Source organism: Phoxinus phoxinus, assembly GCF_949152265.1.
Source record: "Phoxinus phoxinus genome assembly, chromosome: 7".
In the NCBI taxonomy this organism is placed as follows: Eukaryota; Metazoa; Chordata; class Actinopteri; order Cypriniformes; family Leuciscidae; genus Phoxinus; species Phoxinus phoxinus.
In genome coordinates, this window is record NC_136882.1 from 20,221,156 (window position 1) to 20,236,016 (window position 14,861).

At 38.4% G+C, this 14,861-nt stretch overlaps 1 protein-coding gene across 10 annotated transcripts; it reads left to right on the forward strand.

Moving 5' to 3' along the window:
- Positions 1-467: 467 nt before the first annotated feature.
- Positions 468-14,840, forward strand: rbm44 (RNA binding motif protein 44). Of its 10 annotated transcripts, none has more exons than XM_079617653.1 (18): positions 468-817; positions 1,498-1,555; positions 1,744-1,850; positions 1,944-2,018; positions 2,109-2,166; positions 7,582-7,712; positions 7,794-8,731; positions 8,861-8,919; positions 9,539-9,703; positions 9,823-9,988; positions 10,061-10,101; positions 12,604-12,703; positions 12,807-12,888; positions 12,954-13,061; positions 13,265-13,335; positions 13,418-13,491; positions 14,027-14,240; positions 14,413-14,840. In XM_079617653.1, exons 1-18 carry the CDS (start codon positions 697-699, stop codon positions 14,689-14,691), a joined length of 2,847 nt encoding a protein of 948 aa, XP_079473779.1. In that variant the 5' UTR covers positions 468-696; the 3' UTR covers positions 14,692-14,840. The 10 variants fall into 10 exon arrangements, 9 of the variants coding, with proteins under 9 accessions (XP_079473779.1, XP_079473776.1, XP_079473777.1 ...); XR_013798204.1 differs by having other exon boundaries at positions 550-817; positions 12,954-13,090; XM_079617650.1 differs by having other exon boundaries at positions 557-817; positions 12,574-12,703; positions 12,939-13,061.
- Positions 14,841-14,861: the final 21 nt, after the last annotated feature.

Sequence of the window (14,861 nt, forward strand, 5' to 3'; positions counted from 1 at the left end):
AAACACCTTTTATATATTGAGATATCCATATATTCTTAAAATTAACCTGAATGTAAACGACGGAAGAAATAAAGCATACAGGAAATTAAGGCATAAAACGATGTCCTAGTATTCACACACACAGTCGGTGTTTGTATTAGCTTATTAATACAACTTTATAAATGTACTATATGGCCAGCTAGCCTGGGTTTCCCCATACTGCCTTTGCGCAGCGCGATTTTATTCTCGCTCAAGTCTCAACGAGAATTGGGTCTGGCGTTAGCCAGGCTAATGGCCAGCCATGATCGGTATCATTTGATGAGTCGCTGAATTGTTTTTGACCGAATCTTTAAAACTATTCAAAAGAACCGATTCACATAAATGCAAATAATAACAAAGAATATAATAACACTCTTAAAAATAACAGTCTTAAAGGAACTTTATTAACCTGCTGATTACAACCATCAGAACACATACACAACTGTTCTGACGTTGAAATGGCTAGTAAAAAAAAATGTTTAGGTAATAACACAACTGACAGTATAAATTACCATTCTCCTCTCGAGCTTCATTTCACGCAGCTGCGCCTAATTATTAAGAGGGCGCTTTATCTGAGGTGGACATGCGCTTAATGGCTGTTTTAATTTCGATAAATACCGGTGCAAACAAAGTCTAACCGGACTTTTTCTTGAATTAGATAATATCTAAGTGTTCCAAATGTGGTATCCTCCACCTGTCGTCTTACCGTTCGTCTTTGAATCTTTAAATTCCATCGCATATGAGGATCGTTCTGCCATGTGGCATCAAGTCATTCCCTTTGACCAATACGGGATTGTTGGTAAGTCTTAGCCTAAAGTACTAGCATTACTGCTGGACTGGGTGGTCATTTGTGGTCTCTTTGAGAACTTTGCGTATTTTGGGTCATGTTTTTTGGGTACATAACGGTCTTCTTTCCCCCCTCAGTGAATAGCGGGTTTACCAACTTTTCCCTCTCGCATTACCTCAAAGCCAATAAAATCGTACTGATTTGGAATAAATAGGCAACCGTACTACAAACTGGTTGGTTGTTATTATTTTAATTTATTATCCTAATCATAAACCTGAATTAGCCTATAGCGGCTGAATAAAAGGAAGTATCTCATATTCACAAATTTTTACTTTCGCGTCGAAAATAATGTTGACCTCGACGACATTTTGTGCGCAGCTGCACGCGCATCATCCGTGAAGGGCGCGCTGCTCAACGGACAACGCCTGAAAATTCGGTCAAAAAGAATGGACCTAATGAGCATATAGAGAAGTTATTTATAACTTAAATGTAAACTATTTGGACGAAATTTGTGTAAAGTCAGATGGGTGCCATTAGTTGACAGAAATGTAACGCTAGTTAATAGAAGGTTGGTCGTCATTTTTATGTGGCTAGTAACGTTAATAACGTTAGGCCTAACGTTAACTGTTAAGCATTTTGCGAATCGTTTCTGTTAATGATCTTTTTGCTGAATTTCTTACACATCTCTTAAGGCTTTCACAATGATCCATTGTATACCACCAATGACGGAAGGAAGTTTCTGTTGATGAGGTAAGCAATGGTTGATCAAAGGTTAAAAGCAAATTAATTTGTTTTAAACATTCAATAATAACGTTACATTTCACAGATCAGACATATCTTCAGTGTGCTTCCATTTTAAGCATTGACCTTTGAATCAATACAATTTGAAGTATCACTGTGCCTTGTTACTCTGAGAGAGGTAATTGTGCATCTTATAGGTCACTGTATGAGCTTGTCTGGGCCAATTATTACCTGGAACTCAAAGATCCAAAGTTGCTTGGATGGTTCCAATGTTTAACAGCAGAGGACAGGACCTTAATACAACGTAGGGGCATATCAAGTATAAAATGACCATTAATAATCCAAAAATGTATGGGCTATTTTGGAAATATGTGAAATTGTGCTTTCTCGTCTACAGAAGAGGGAGGGTATCTGCTATTTTTGAAGAAACACCCTGCACTTGAAGTAGCCAGACAGTACGTCTTTGTGAAACGTGAGTTTAGTTGGTAATATATATATATATATATATATTTTTTGTCAGAGCATGAGTTCTGTATAATGTGTAAAAATATGTCTAATTTAGCTAACACGAGAGGAAACAGTGTTCCCCCTCCAACAACTACCAGTATGTCATCAAACGGGTGAGTTTTTAATTTTTGAGTTTTTCAATTTGTTGTAGTTTGTATTCATATGATTTTATTGCCATTCTTGTATCATGGTTCATCATGCTTTAATATTTAACTGTTATAAAATGTATTATTAATAGTCGACTTGAAATGAAAATTCAATGCATGGTATTTAATCTTAATGTGACTGATTAATCCATGCATGTCATTTTTATTTATTTGTTAACCTAATTTTTATTTATTTATAAAATGTCAACTCTCTTCTGGTGAAACGACAGACTTCTATCTGGTGAACTTATTTTTTTTGTCCACTTAAACCCCTCCCTTCGCAATCTGCCTCCATCCAATCAACAACCGTTGATGGAGCCAAGTCCCACCCTATATATAAATAGCCTAGTTATTATTTTTCATTTTTTTTTCATTTGGTGGGCATGACAATATGGATAATAGTAATATGATTATTGATAAGACAATTATTTTAATGTTATGGCTGATAACCGATAAGAGGCAATAATCAAATTCTGTATTTTACCTAAATGAATTAAAAAAAAAAATAGATCACTGAAAAATAGTGTTACAAGTAGGGTGACCACCCGTCCCGCGTAGTGCGTGGGCGCACAGCGTTTGAAGCCCAATTCATGCGTCCCGCAAATTGAGACCGTGTCACGCATAATCAATGCTTGCTCCAAAAAAAAAGTTGGTCGCTCTATATCCTCGAGCCCCAGGCAGCCAAACGAACATTACTTGACAGTTCAGCACCAAGCGGCAACCTCCCTGTCTCTCTCTTGAAACCAACACGGAAGTGAATTAAACGGCAATTCATCGACTGGCCGCTTGAGGCTGGCTGCAGAAGTGAGTCAAATCTGTATCTCCCCCATGTTAAAATGGCCAACTTTACAGCAGAAAAAAACATGTTTACAGCCTGGTTCTCTGTGTGGCTGTGGTCTATACAGCTAATTTTGCCCTTCATAACAACTGTGAGGGGGGTGAATTTTTTTTATAACTCACCCGTTTAGTTTAGATTAATATAAAAAATTCTGCAAAATTAAGGGTGTGTCCACTTTTGAGTGACAGGTGGATTCCCAATGATGTCAATGCTAGCCGGTTAGCCGTCACTTCACCTCACAGAACGTGCCATCTCTTCCGTGTTTGTGCTTTTTTTCGGGATTATTTCATATAATTTAATACACCCATTAACGTTACCTCGCCCACGGCTTTGGATTCCGCCGTTGTCGTCGAGTATCGTTCGCGACAACAACCAGCGCTGTATTCCAGTTGTTTTCCTCTGTGAACATGCACTATGGATGTCTGACAATTTCGTTGCTTTTTGGAGTTTTCAGATTTAAAACCGTCTATAGATACAGTATAAAGGCTCCACTCGTTCTGGGGTGCCGTTGCTCTGGAACAGATTATAACATGCTTATGTTCCGTCAGATGAAATCCTGCAGGTGTCTGTGTTTCTCCGTCCATGCAATAAATGCTCATCCTTGAATGAGCGTGGATTTCTAGCGCATTTACTTGATGCAGTCTCAGACTTGGTACTGTGAGTAGCATATAGCATTGGCTCCCAAGCCTGCGCTAACTCCATAACGTCGCGCTAGGTGGGCGTGGTTTCAGAGAGCCAGGCTCCTCAGCTCCGCCTCTTTGCCCATATTCTGTTATCAGGGAGTGACGAGCGGTGACGCGAGGCCAAGATGGCGACGGCCGGCTCTGCCCACTTTAGGCTTCAAAAATGCTCTTCAGAAAACTACGGGTGACGTCACGGACACTACGTCCATATTTTTTTTCAGTCTATGTTCAGCACGCTACTGTTGCCACTAGTGCTGTGTTGAAAAAATCGATTCACCAATTCTGAATCGATTTTCATATTAATTTCTAAAGATCGATCCGTAACTCAGAGGATCGATTTAATAACAGGCCTACATTTTCCCCATAAACACACCGAGACATGGCGACCGGCGGCGCTGCTAATGCGGTTTCTCTGAATCCACTTGTTGACAAGAGAGGAGGAAAGAGCCGTTCATAGCGCGTTTTTTGCGCGTGCAAATTCGTTTTCTAAGCGCGCCTCTGTTCATGGTTGCATAGCAACGACAGACGCAAAGGGAAAGCACGCGCTTGTGGAGAGGAGAAAGCGGTGCAAACTGCGCTCTCCATGATGACGAGGAAGTATCATCAAATAATTAATTGATTTCTAGCCCTTGCATTAGATTTACTACTAGATATATTCATTGAGATGAGAAATAAAAAGCCGCCCTGTACAGCTGTGATCAGCTGTTCGGTCGAGCTTTCCATGTTGTTACGAAAAGACCGCTGGTTTTTGTCACATGACCTGTTGAGATGCATTGAAGTGCTTCTCACTGAATTTGCACGCGCATAAAACGCGATATGTGAACAGCCCCTAAAGTGGTATCGTGTGCGGTTGTATCTAGTTTAAAAGGCCTTTCAAGTCCTTAAGCCCAAATAAAAGGACAGTCAAGTCAAATAAAACACGTTTTATCTCCTGTTTAGTTGGTAGGCTAACACTACATTAAGATACCATTCATTAACATTAATGCCTTATCTAACATCAATACATTGAGTGAACAATACATTTTTACAACATTAATGTATGTTTGTGAATGTTATTTAATACAAAAACTTGATTGTTCATGAACAATAAAAACTTTTGATTTTAAAAATATAAGATTGGATCAGATCGGATCGAATCGAATCGAATCGAATAATGATAATCGATTCAAGATCTTGAGAATCGGAATCGAATCGATTCTTGAAATTTGAATCGATACCCAGCACTAGTTGCCACACCCACCCCTCAGTTGAACTGCTGACTAGGTTGTTGTCAACTTTTTCGTTGTTGTCATGACATGTGCATACCAGACACACTGCGAAGGAACTTTTAGATGCGTGCTTTCCAATTAGAGGCCCGCTTTCTCTTATCTTTCTTCCTTATTTGATTCAGATGTTGGTGAAAAGGTTTGAGTCCTAAAGGTGTCCCCAAAGTCCTAAAGGTGTCCCCAAAGTCCTAAAGGTGTCCCCAGAACACCTTTTTTCCCTGCGCCTGCCTTTACTAACATGTTCACCATCCTTCCTCCCCCTTCTCGTTCCGTGAACCTTTGGAGTTGTAAGTTAAGACTTTTTTTTAACTGCTCCTGTGGTGTTGAGCAACTACAATTCCTGTTAATCCTATAATTTTATATTATAATTTATTTAAAGTGAATAAATTGTAATGAAAAATAAATAAAATAAATAGCTAAAGTAAATCGTAAGTGGAATTGCATCTGTCAATTCATTGAATGTTCAAAATATTATGAATCTTAATAGAAAAAAATACACATTGGTTGCATGGCCTATTCATGAGCATACATCAGCAATTACACATGTTTAGGTGAATGGGGCATTATTAATATACCATGTAAGGTGGCATGTGCTAGAAATGGGTAAACCACTGTGAGTCTGCCCGTGGGGTGGGGGCACTGCTGCGCCAGGCAGTGTCCCACATTGTCCCTCAGAAACATACTCCTTGTCCCCCCTTGGGCTTATTAGCAGGTGGTCACCCTAGTTACAAGTGAATTTAGGAATAACATTATAACATGCAGTATGATGAATAGATCATAGTTAATTTTGAGATTTTGTAAATAGAAATACTACATTTAACAGTGTTATTAATGTTTTGAAAATTGAGCAATATATGATGACAAAGGTAATCTAAATGTAAAACAAATGGGAGGATGAGCAACACAATTATCAACGGATATGAATATTTAAAAAATATGATAACTGCAAATAGTCAATATGGAACCTATATATCACACATCCTGAAAGTTGCTATGAAACTGAATTATAATGGGGTTTTTTTCTTCTTCTTTTCTGCGTACTATGCATTAGTAGTTGATTGAATTTTGAGATGTGGCCGTTGTGGATATATAATATATACAGTGTTTCCTCTAGGATTTTTTCCAGCTGTGGTGGCAGGCCCATTTCCCCAGGGGGAGGGGCGCCGCCCATGAGTGATGTTCCCATGGGCCACGCCCCCTTGCCCCAGGTGTTTAAACCCCCCCTAAGTATTATAATTAGGGATGGGTATCGATTCAGATGTTCCGATTCGATTTCAATTCGCAAGCCCTCAATTCGATTCAATTTCGATTCTCGATTCGGCTCAATGAATATAGATTTAACACAAAACCTATATTTATAAAAAAGAACAGTGAACATAAGTTTACGAGTGGTTAATTAATAAAAAGAAATTAAGAGCCAGTATATTAAACTCTTATTATTTTAGGTACACTTGGGTACATTAAAACAGAACCCAACCATATATATCAAATGCATACAATGCATAGACAGGATTTTGATGCAAGATGAAAAATCGATTATTGAAAAAGTCAGAACAGTCTCATGCCTTGATCAAACAGGATCAAGTTATTTTATGTTTAAGATAAAACAAACACAAAATCTCACAGCATTAGAGTAACATGAGGCTGCAAGCCTATGAAGTGTAGGAAAACTAATACTGGTTTTTGGGTGATATAAATAAATATGGCAAAAAAAAATCGATTCATAGCCTTTGAGAATCAATATTGAGTTGACCACATTTTAAAAAACGATTAATCGAAAAATAGTTTTTCTAGTTATAGTATAAAAGGTTCCAATTTACAGCGGCAAAGCGATTATGCGCATCCCGTGCGCCGAATGATGCACTTGAAGCAACTCGAAGTCACAGCGTGCAGCGCGTCGCATTGAAAAGTTAAAAGCACAAAGCGAAAAGAGATATTTGATGCTTACTGTATTATATCTATGCAACAGTTTGAGCCTTTTCTGTTAACAGTTTTAAATTTCAGTTACAGTGCGCATGAAGAACAATTCATAGTGCTCTCTACTCCAGTGCTGTAATCTAACAGAACTAACGCAATAAACTCCAGCAAGATAGTAATTTTATGCAAACCATAGACCTTTATCTACAAATAAAGTATAATAATGTGAACATTGATCTTGGAGAGTGTCATCGTGTTACTCGTAACCGAACGCGACGCGCTGTTTGAATGCTGAATGGAGAATGACTGAGGAGAGATGAGTTTTCATTAACTTTAACTTAACGACTTAAATATTAATTTGTACCTCACATTATGCTACCGAATGACTTTAGAAGTCTTGGAATATAGTGCACGAAAACTTTATGGAGCTTTACAATGTTTTTTATGCCTTTAGTGGGGCTTAACAATAACACAATAGTATGCACAATATCGGACCTCACAGAGAAGCTGCAGCCGTGGCGGGAGGATTTTTGGTGTGGCGGCCCACCACGGCAGAATGAATGTAGCGGAAACACTGATATATATATATATATATATATATATATATATATATATATATAATTATTATTATTATTATTTTTTTATTTTTTTTTATTTTGTGTGTGTGTGTGTGTTTTAGGTCCAGATACCCAACATTTTATGGTGCATTTCGGTGTCAAAACTGTAGTACCAGTTGTCCATTTGGTACCAAGAAGTGTAGCCATTGTGGCATTCACATTGCAATTTCAGAGGACAAAGTCTGTGTGTCAGGTGAGATGACGTTTGAGCCCTTCTGTAGACTTTTTAAACTTCATTAGCAGCTAGAGCACTGATTATTACTTTCTGGTTTAGAGAATGAGAAACAACTTGAGCTGCTGCCAAACAGTGTGAAAGAAGAGCTGAACGTCTTAACTGCCCAAAGTGACGTCACAAAGCAAAATATTAATTTAGGTTGCATGCAGAGTAGTACCCTAAACACTCAGAAAGCTACACACAGACAGAGTTTTAATGATGGGAGCCCTGCTGCACATCCTCCTTCGTACAGTAAAGGAATGTGTCCCCATGCCCAGTGCCTGTCTCAGCTGTGGAAGGAAGTAGAGAACCGGGAGGACACCAAACACTTCAAGGACACAACAGCCCAGGCAAGCTTCTCCCTTGATATGGAGCTGGATAAGCAGAGTCATGTTCAGAGAAATGACTATATCCAAAAAGATCAACACCAATTGTATGATCAAATGGAAAAAGCAGATGACCACAATCTGGATCAGGAAGGGATGCCAGAATACTACAGTTTCAATAGCACTAGCTTGGACCACACCTGGAGCGATGGCAGCCGAAGTACGGAGGCAGGCGACGATGATTCAATCATGGCCACCAAAGGCAGTACAGAACTGTCAGATGAACCGTCAGATGCCACTATGGCCAGTGCTACTTCTGCAAACTCCACTGATTGTTTCTCTTGTCTCAGCGATTCTTTGGATCTGGCTGATGAGTCCGGAGACGGTCATGAAGACCTGCGAAAGAAGCAGGACTCAAGATACGAGAGACCGATAAAGGAGGTCAATGTGGGATCTTCCAAATGTGGTGCTTCAGTTTCTGTGGATCAAATAATAGATGCCTGTGGTGATTTCAGAGCCTGCTTCACATCTACATGTGCAACAGAGGTTGGTCAGATGGAAAACTTTGCCGCTGTCAGCCATGAGAAAGATACACAAACTGTGCAAATGGCCACATCTGAAAAGAACACCATTACTGAAGTCTACATGTCTGACTTGGATGTCCTCACAGAGGTATCATTCATATATATATATATATATATATATATATATATATATATATAATCGTGCGCCTAATGGAGCGCTTGAAGTTGTGATCTTTTCAAATGAGCTGTGAATAATGTGCTGATCATTTACTTCTAGGAATTCATGAAACTTAAGGAGACTGAGAAGGAGCTGAAACAGCTGAGTAGAAAGGCAAGGTAATGTGCTGGAAGGGTTAGTTCACTCAAAAATGAATAATGTCGTTCCAAACCCTTAAGACTTTTTTTTCTTTTTTTCTGTCTTCTAAAAGATTAAAAAAATCAGAGATATCTGTCCCTCCACTGAAAGTCCATTCCACCAAAACTTTAATGCTTCAAAAACGAAATATATTTTTTATTTTAACTTTTAACAGTTTATTTTTAATTTAGTGGTTATCAATGTTTCTCAGTGTCATTATTGTAAAAGTGTAAAATGTTTTCCGAACTATTGTAGCAAGCTGCACAAGAGTGTTCAGAAAGCTGTTGTCATGTGATGAATGTTACTTTCTGAACATTATTTGAACATTTTACTTGCTGTATAGGATTTCCTTTTGTCTTTGAAATGAACAAATTTGAAAACAAATGTCTCCAGTAGGACATTCATTTAAGCATTAAAGGATTTGGCTTTCTGAGGCTTCAAGCGCCCCCTTGAGGAAGACAACTTTGTATTACAGTTATTAGCTTTGTGAAACAGTGCTCCAGTCTTAGTCCATGTACTGCATCAAAACATTTGTGTGTGTGTGTTTTTTTTTTAAGCAACATATATTAAAATGTCAAGAAGTTTCATGTGTCTTCTCAGCCCTGGTCCTGGTGGTTACCACTGCAGGAGTGTCTCTGGGTGTGACTGTGCCCAGCGAGTGAGAAGAACAGAGCTGCGTCTTCTCGCTCTTCAGTTTATCATGTGTCAACAGCACTGCTGGAGACGCTACTTCACCTCCCCACTGGGTGAAAGTGCTCATCAAGGGTAAGAGATCGCTCAAGGACGAATTTATTTTACGATAATTCTATATTTTTCTATTGAGGTATTTTATCCTACCTTTGAGGTCAGCTTTTTTTTCTTTTTTTTTTTTTTTTTAACCTCAGTACTGAGGCCCTGCCGGACAGCATAGCAGAAACTCTGAATACACTACAGAAAGATTACCATGAGATGAGGAGACGGATTCTGGCAGGCACTTCTCTGGATGACCTCAGGCCCCTGTCAGTAGATTCTGAAAAGATAACTACAGGGGCAAACTACAGCCCAGCATTGGTATGACAGAATTTTAATATGGAAATGTATTGTATCTTAAAGGGAGCAGTAGGTAATAAGGTCTCATTTCAGGTACTTGATGCCCATTTAGACTTATTTGACAGTCCAGGAAGGTAAGTGGTCCTGATATGTCAAATAAAAATCATTAAAACTAACCTTTACACAAAAATTAAGTTTTCTGACTGCTTCCCCTGGTATGAGTTATTGGAATGCTGGAACATAGTGCTGCCACATTACACTTCACAGCCAGGACGCTTGAGGCGAGTGGTTCAGTCAATTCTTTGCTAGATTTTCAAGTCAAAACCTCCCGGAAATATCTGCAAACATTTATACACTACCATTCAAAAGTTTGGGCTCACTAAGATGTGTGTAAAATGTATAATTTTATTTTGGTAAAGTAAAACATCTGATTATTTTTTTTTATTTTTTTTTAAAGGCCACACCACATCTTAAATCCGGATTTTCACAAAATTTGCCTTTGGCTAAGCCACACCCTAGAATGTAGATTGACCAATCACAGCGCAGCCAAGAACGAGCTCCCACAGAGGTCCGACACTTTTTCACAGCGCTCCATTGACTTTAACACAGGCGTCTCATATTTTTGGTCTTGGCAGGCTATTACCGTCGTAGTTTTATAAAAAATATGGTTAAACGGTGTGCCTGGGGCATTTGTAACACAGATACGCGTTTCCCAGAGAGGTTGGAGGGGGGTGTCTGTTTTTTTCCCTTCCCAAAACCGGTCAAATCCTGACAAGTGTCGTTTTTGGATTAAACTGTGGACGTCCTCACTGTCAGCGAAACCCCTCAAGGATCAACACACTCACTTTTGTGCATTTAGCTTTTAACCTTACTGTGAAGTTATACTAGTTAGACAGTTTTAGGTTATGATTTCGGTTCTCTACCCTAATTGTTGATACGCTAGCACACGCTGCTAATAAATACAACTTTATACTCGCGTAGTCCGTTTTCTTTGTAATAACGATTATAGAAGTGAAGAGACCTACCCAGCTTTGCATGAACAGTGTTGCTCCTTGATATTGTTAGTCCCAGCCTCCGTCTCGATTAGGATATGCGGTGGTTCATTTTTTGACTGTGACCGTTATGCTTTTGCCTCTATTTGGATGCCTTGTTGTTGCTTGGGTTTCACCGGTATGTCTTGAATATAGCCTTCGAACTCATATTGCAGCCCATTTTGCCTACTTCTATCGGACATTTTATTTGCTGCTTTATAAAAGTTTGATAAAATTTCAGCAGGTAGAGCTGTCACAGCATAAGCCATGTTGATACCAAACCAGAGCCCAGATGAAGTTGACAGACGTAGCAACAATAACTAAGGGGGGCGGGGCTAAGCCAAAGGTGAATTACGGTTTAACATTGATAAAACATGTTTCTTGAGCATCAAAACAGCATATTACAATGATTTCTGATGGATCTTGTGACACTGAAGACTGGAGTAATGATGCTGTAAATTTAGGTTTGCATCACGGGAATAAATACGATTTTAAAATATAGTAAAATAGAAAAAAAGTTATTTTAAACATAGTAATATTTCACAATATTGCTCTGGGTTTGTACGGTCATGGAAAAACCTAGGAAAAGTCATGAAAATAAAAAATAATTTTGGCCTGGAAAAGTTTTTGAAAAATAAATAAAACCAGAAAGATTTTGAAAAGGCATGAAAATGTTTCACGAATATCTGTATTAATAGAATGTTTAATTGATGATATTGGTTAAACAAATTATAATAGTTAGCTTCGTTCTCTGCGTGGGGTAACGTCTTGCCCGGTTTCAGCTTATTTTGTATTAAACCACATAACTCTGGTCATTAAAGTTAAGATGCTGTGGTGAATTTGAACAGATTTTTATGTTTCATGGAATGGTAAATCATGAATATTTACCTCAAAAGTCCTGGAAGTGTATTGGTAAAATGTGAATGAACCTTGATTAATGTTTTGCTGTATTTTTGAACAAATACATGCAGAATTGATAAGATGCTACTTTCAACATCATTTAAAAATCTCACCAACCCCAAAACTTTTGAACAGTAGTGTAGATGAATAAATATATGAATGACACTGTTTTGATCCTGTAGTGCATTCCATTGTTGCTTTTTGTCCCCACATAATAGCATGTCTGCCAGTGTTTGGTAATGTACATCACATTATTTACAGGTGAAACTCGAAAAAATTTTTAGAATATTGTGCAAAAGTTCGTTTTCAGTAATTCAACTTAAAAGGTGAAACTAATATATGATATACTCATATGCAAAGTGAGATTTCAAGCCTTTATTAGTTATAATTTTGATTTTGGCTCATAGCTATGAAAACCTTTTCACAATATTCTAATTTTGAATTTTGGCTGTAAGCCATAATCATCAAAATTATAACAAATAAAGGCTTGAAATATCTCACTTTGCATGTAATTTAGTCTATATAATATATTAGTCTCACCTTTTAAGTTGAATTACTGAAATAAATGAACCTTTGCACGATATTCTAATTTGAGTTTCAGCTGTATACACTGAATTTTGCTGTTTGATGCATGTGAAAAAGTTAATATTTGTGTACGGTCTCATGCATGTTCAGAAGTGCCAAGTATTCTATGATTCTGCGTAGTACCATTGCAAGTGGTCACAGAGTGGATGAAGAAAGTAAAGAGATGAGAGCACTGAACTCTGAAGTTTGTCAGGACACTGAAGCTGCTCCGGTAGTTCACGTACGTCCATTCCATTTATTTGATAATTGTGATTAATAATTGTACCTGAAATATGAGTGTTACATTTAGAATAGTCGGTACAGTGTTTGTTCTCTCTAAATAGGATGAAGCAAAATGTGGTGGCAACAAGAGAGATGAAGTCTTTTCACAGAAGAAGCCAGGAGCTTCCACTGAGACAACCCCTGGTATGAATATCAGATTGAAGAAAGATAAATAAACTGGATTTGTTTTACAGTGTTTTATATGGTAGGTGCCATCAAGGATCCAAATGGCAGCGAAGCTTGGTTTGATGCAGAGGAGGAACTTGGGTCTCCAAATCAAGATGGAAAAATGGAGAAACTGATTGAAAAGAGGGAAAGTATGAATTACAAAATGAAGCACAAAGTTGTAGTAGGTTAATTGAAACTAGGAGTGATATGTCTAGTGAATCTCTTTCTCCTTTCATCAACACCCATTGAGGTCTATACTAATAAGTGCAGTTTGATAACTCGAATACTGTTCTGGAAGAAAGCCTCATTGCTGTTTGATTTGGTTGACTAAATAATCTATACATTTTCACAGGGACTGATGAAGATGATTCAAAACAAAGTTCCATCTTATGCGTTACATGCTTGCCAGACAATGTCACTGAGGTAGGGTGCCACAAATGTAAAGTTCATTATGGCCTCTAGAGGGCAGCAGACACTACTAAATGTTGTGTTGTCTACTCTACAGCATGAAGTGCTGCTTTGGTTTGAGAAGTACAATGCTACGAATGTCAGCATTTCCACTTTCAAAAACAATATGAGGTAAGCATTCTCAACATGCTGAATTGATCCCACATATGCCCAAAAGCTAAGATTAAACACTGGTTCAAAGTTATAAAATCGCAATCAATCAAAATAAATTTAAGTTACATCATTATTAAATTAAGTAGTATTTACTGCATTACAATTTCTCGAGACACTGTTTAACATAATCTCAGTAAATGTTATCAACTGTTTGACTACTCGGTGGGCAAACCGTTTAGGTTAACTACATGTATCAGTGTAAATAAGTACTGAACACTCTCATAAGGTTTCTAGCAGAAAAACCGGTGTACATTTCTAATTGAAATAGTATGATTACTCATAATTTCATTGTACCTGTGCAATGACAAGAACTTGCAGCTCTGCACCCAAACTGTGATAGTTATAGTTTTTAAACTGGCAGTAGTATACTTTAAATCAATTTTTTACATAAATCTCTATAGACTTTGTAGTAATGCTGAATGCTTGTAGTTCCAGACTTCCAAGCATGAGGGATTATAATTAATGAACTGCAATCTTGTCTGTGCTTATGTAGGGCAGCTATTGTTTATCTCAAGAGCTCCAGCGACGCCAAGGCAGCAGTTGAAGATCTAAATGGTCACTCCCTCCAAGGTCACACTGTCCAGGTGGTGCAACTCTGTCGGCCTGCTTTAGCTGAGCCTACAATGAGCGATCCGTCTCACAGCACCTCCGAAACTGCAGGGGATGGACTGGGAACGAAGGGCAAAACCTACAGTCCATCACATGGAGTAAGTATGAAGTGGCAGGCATTTTAGAAAGTTTGTTTTGTCCATAACTAGTTAGATTCCAGTCACTGTAAGGGATTTCAATCTGTTTCTTTAAATAATTGCTAATACCAGACCACTTTTGATTTTCTGTTCCAAACCCTTGATATCTGTCATGCCTATGTTCTTGACTCAGGGGCCGCGTTGTAGTGTGGACAGGTTGACCAATGTGTGCGACTCGCCTACAGCCTCTGGTACATGTGTGCCACAGCACTATGCCACAATGGGAAGCTTTGACACAATCATGGCCCGGATGTTGGAGCGCCACCCAAACATAGGCCGCCAAAGGATTGTGGATGCCCTGCTGGAACTGCGGGCCAAGCATCAGGGCTTCCTCAGTGGCCTTCCATTGAGATCTATAGTGGATATGACCTCTGAGCTTCTCACACAGGCCTCTACCCCCACTTGTATTTGAGTTTGTGCTGTTTTAATCAGTGGTTCGTTCCTTGAACAGTATGATTGGATTTCACTTGTCAGTTCCATTTTTGCAACAAACTTATGTTATGTATAAACATTTCGTTGGAATCTGTTCCCAAGGACAAGGAATTAAAAGGTGTTTTTGAATTTCAGGTTTTTCAGGTTTTT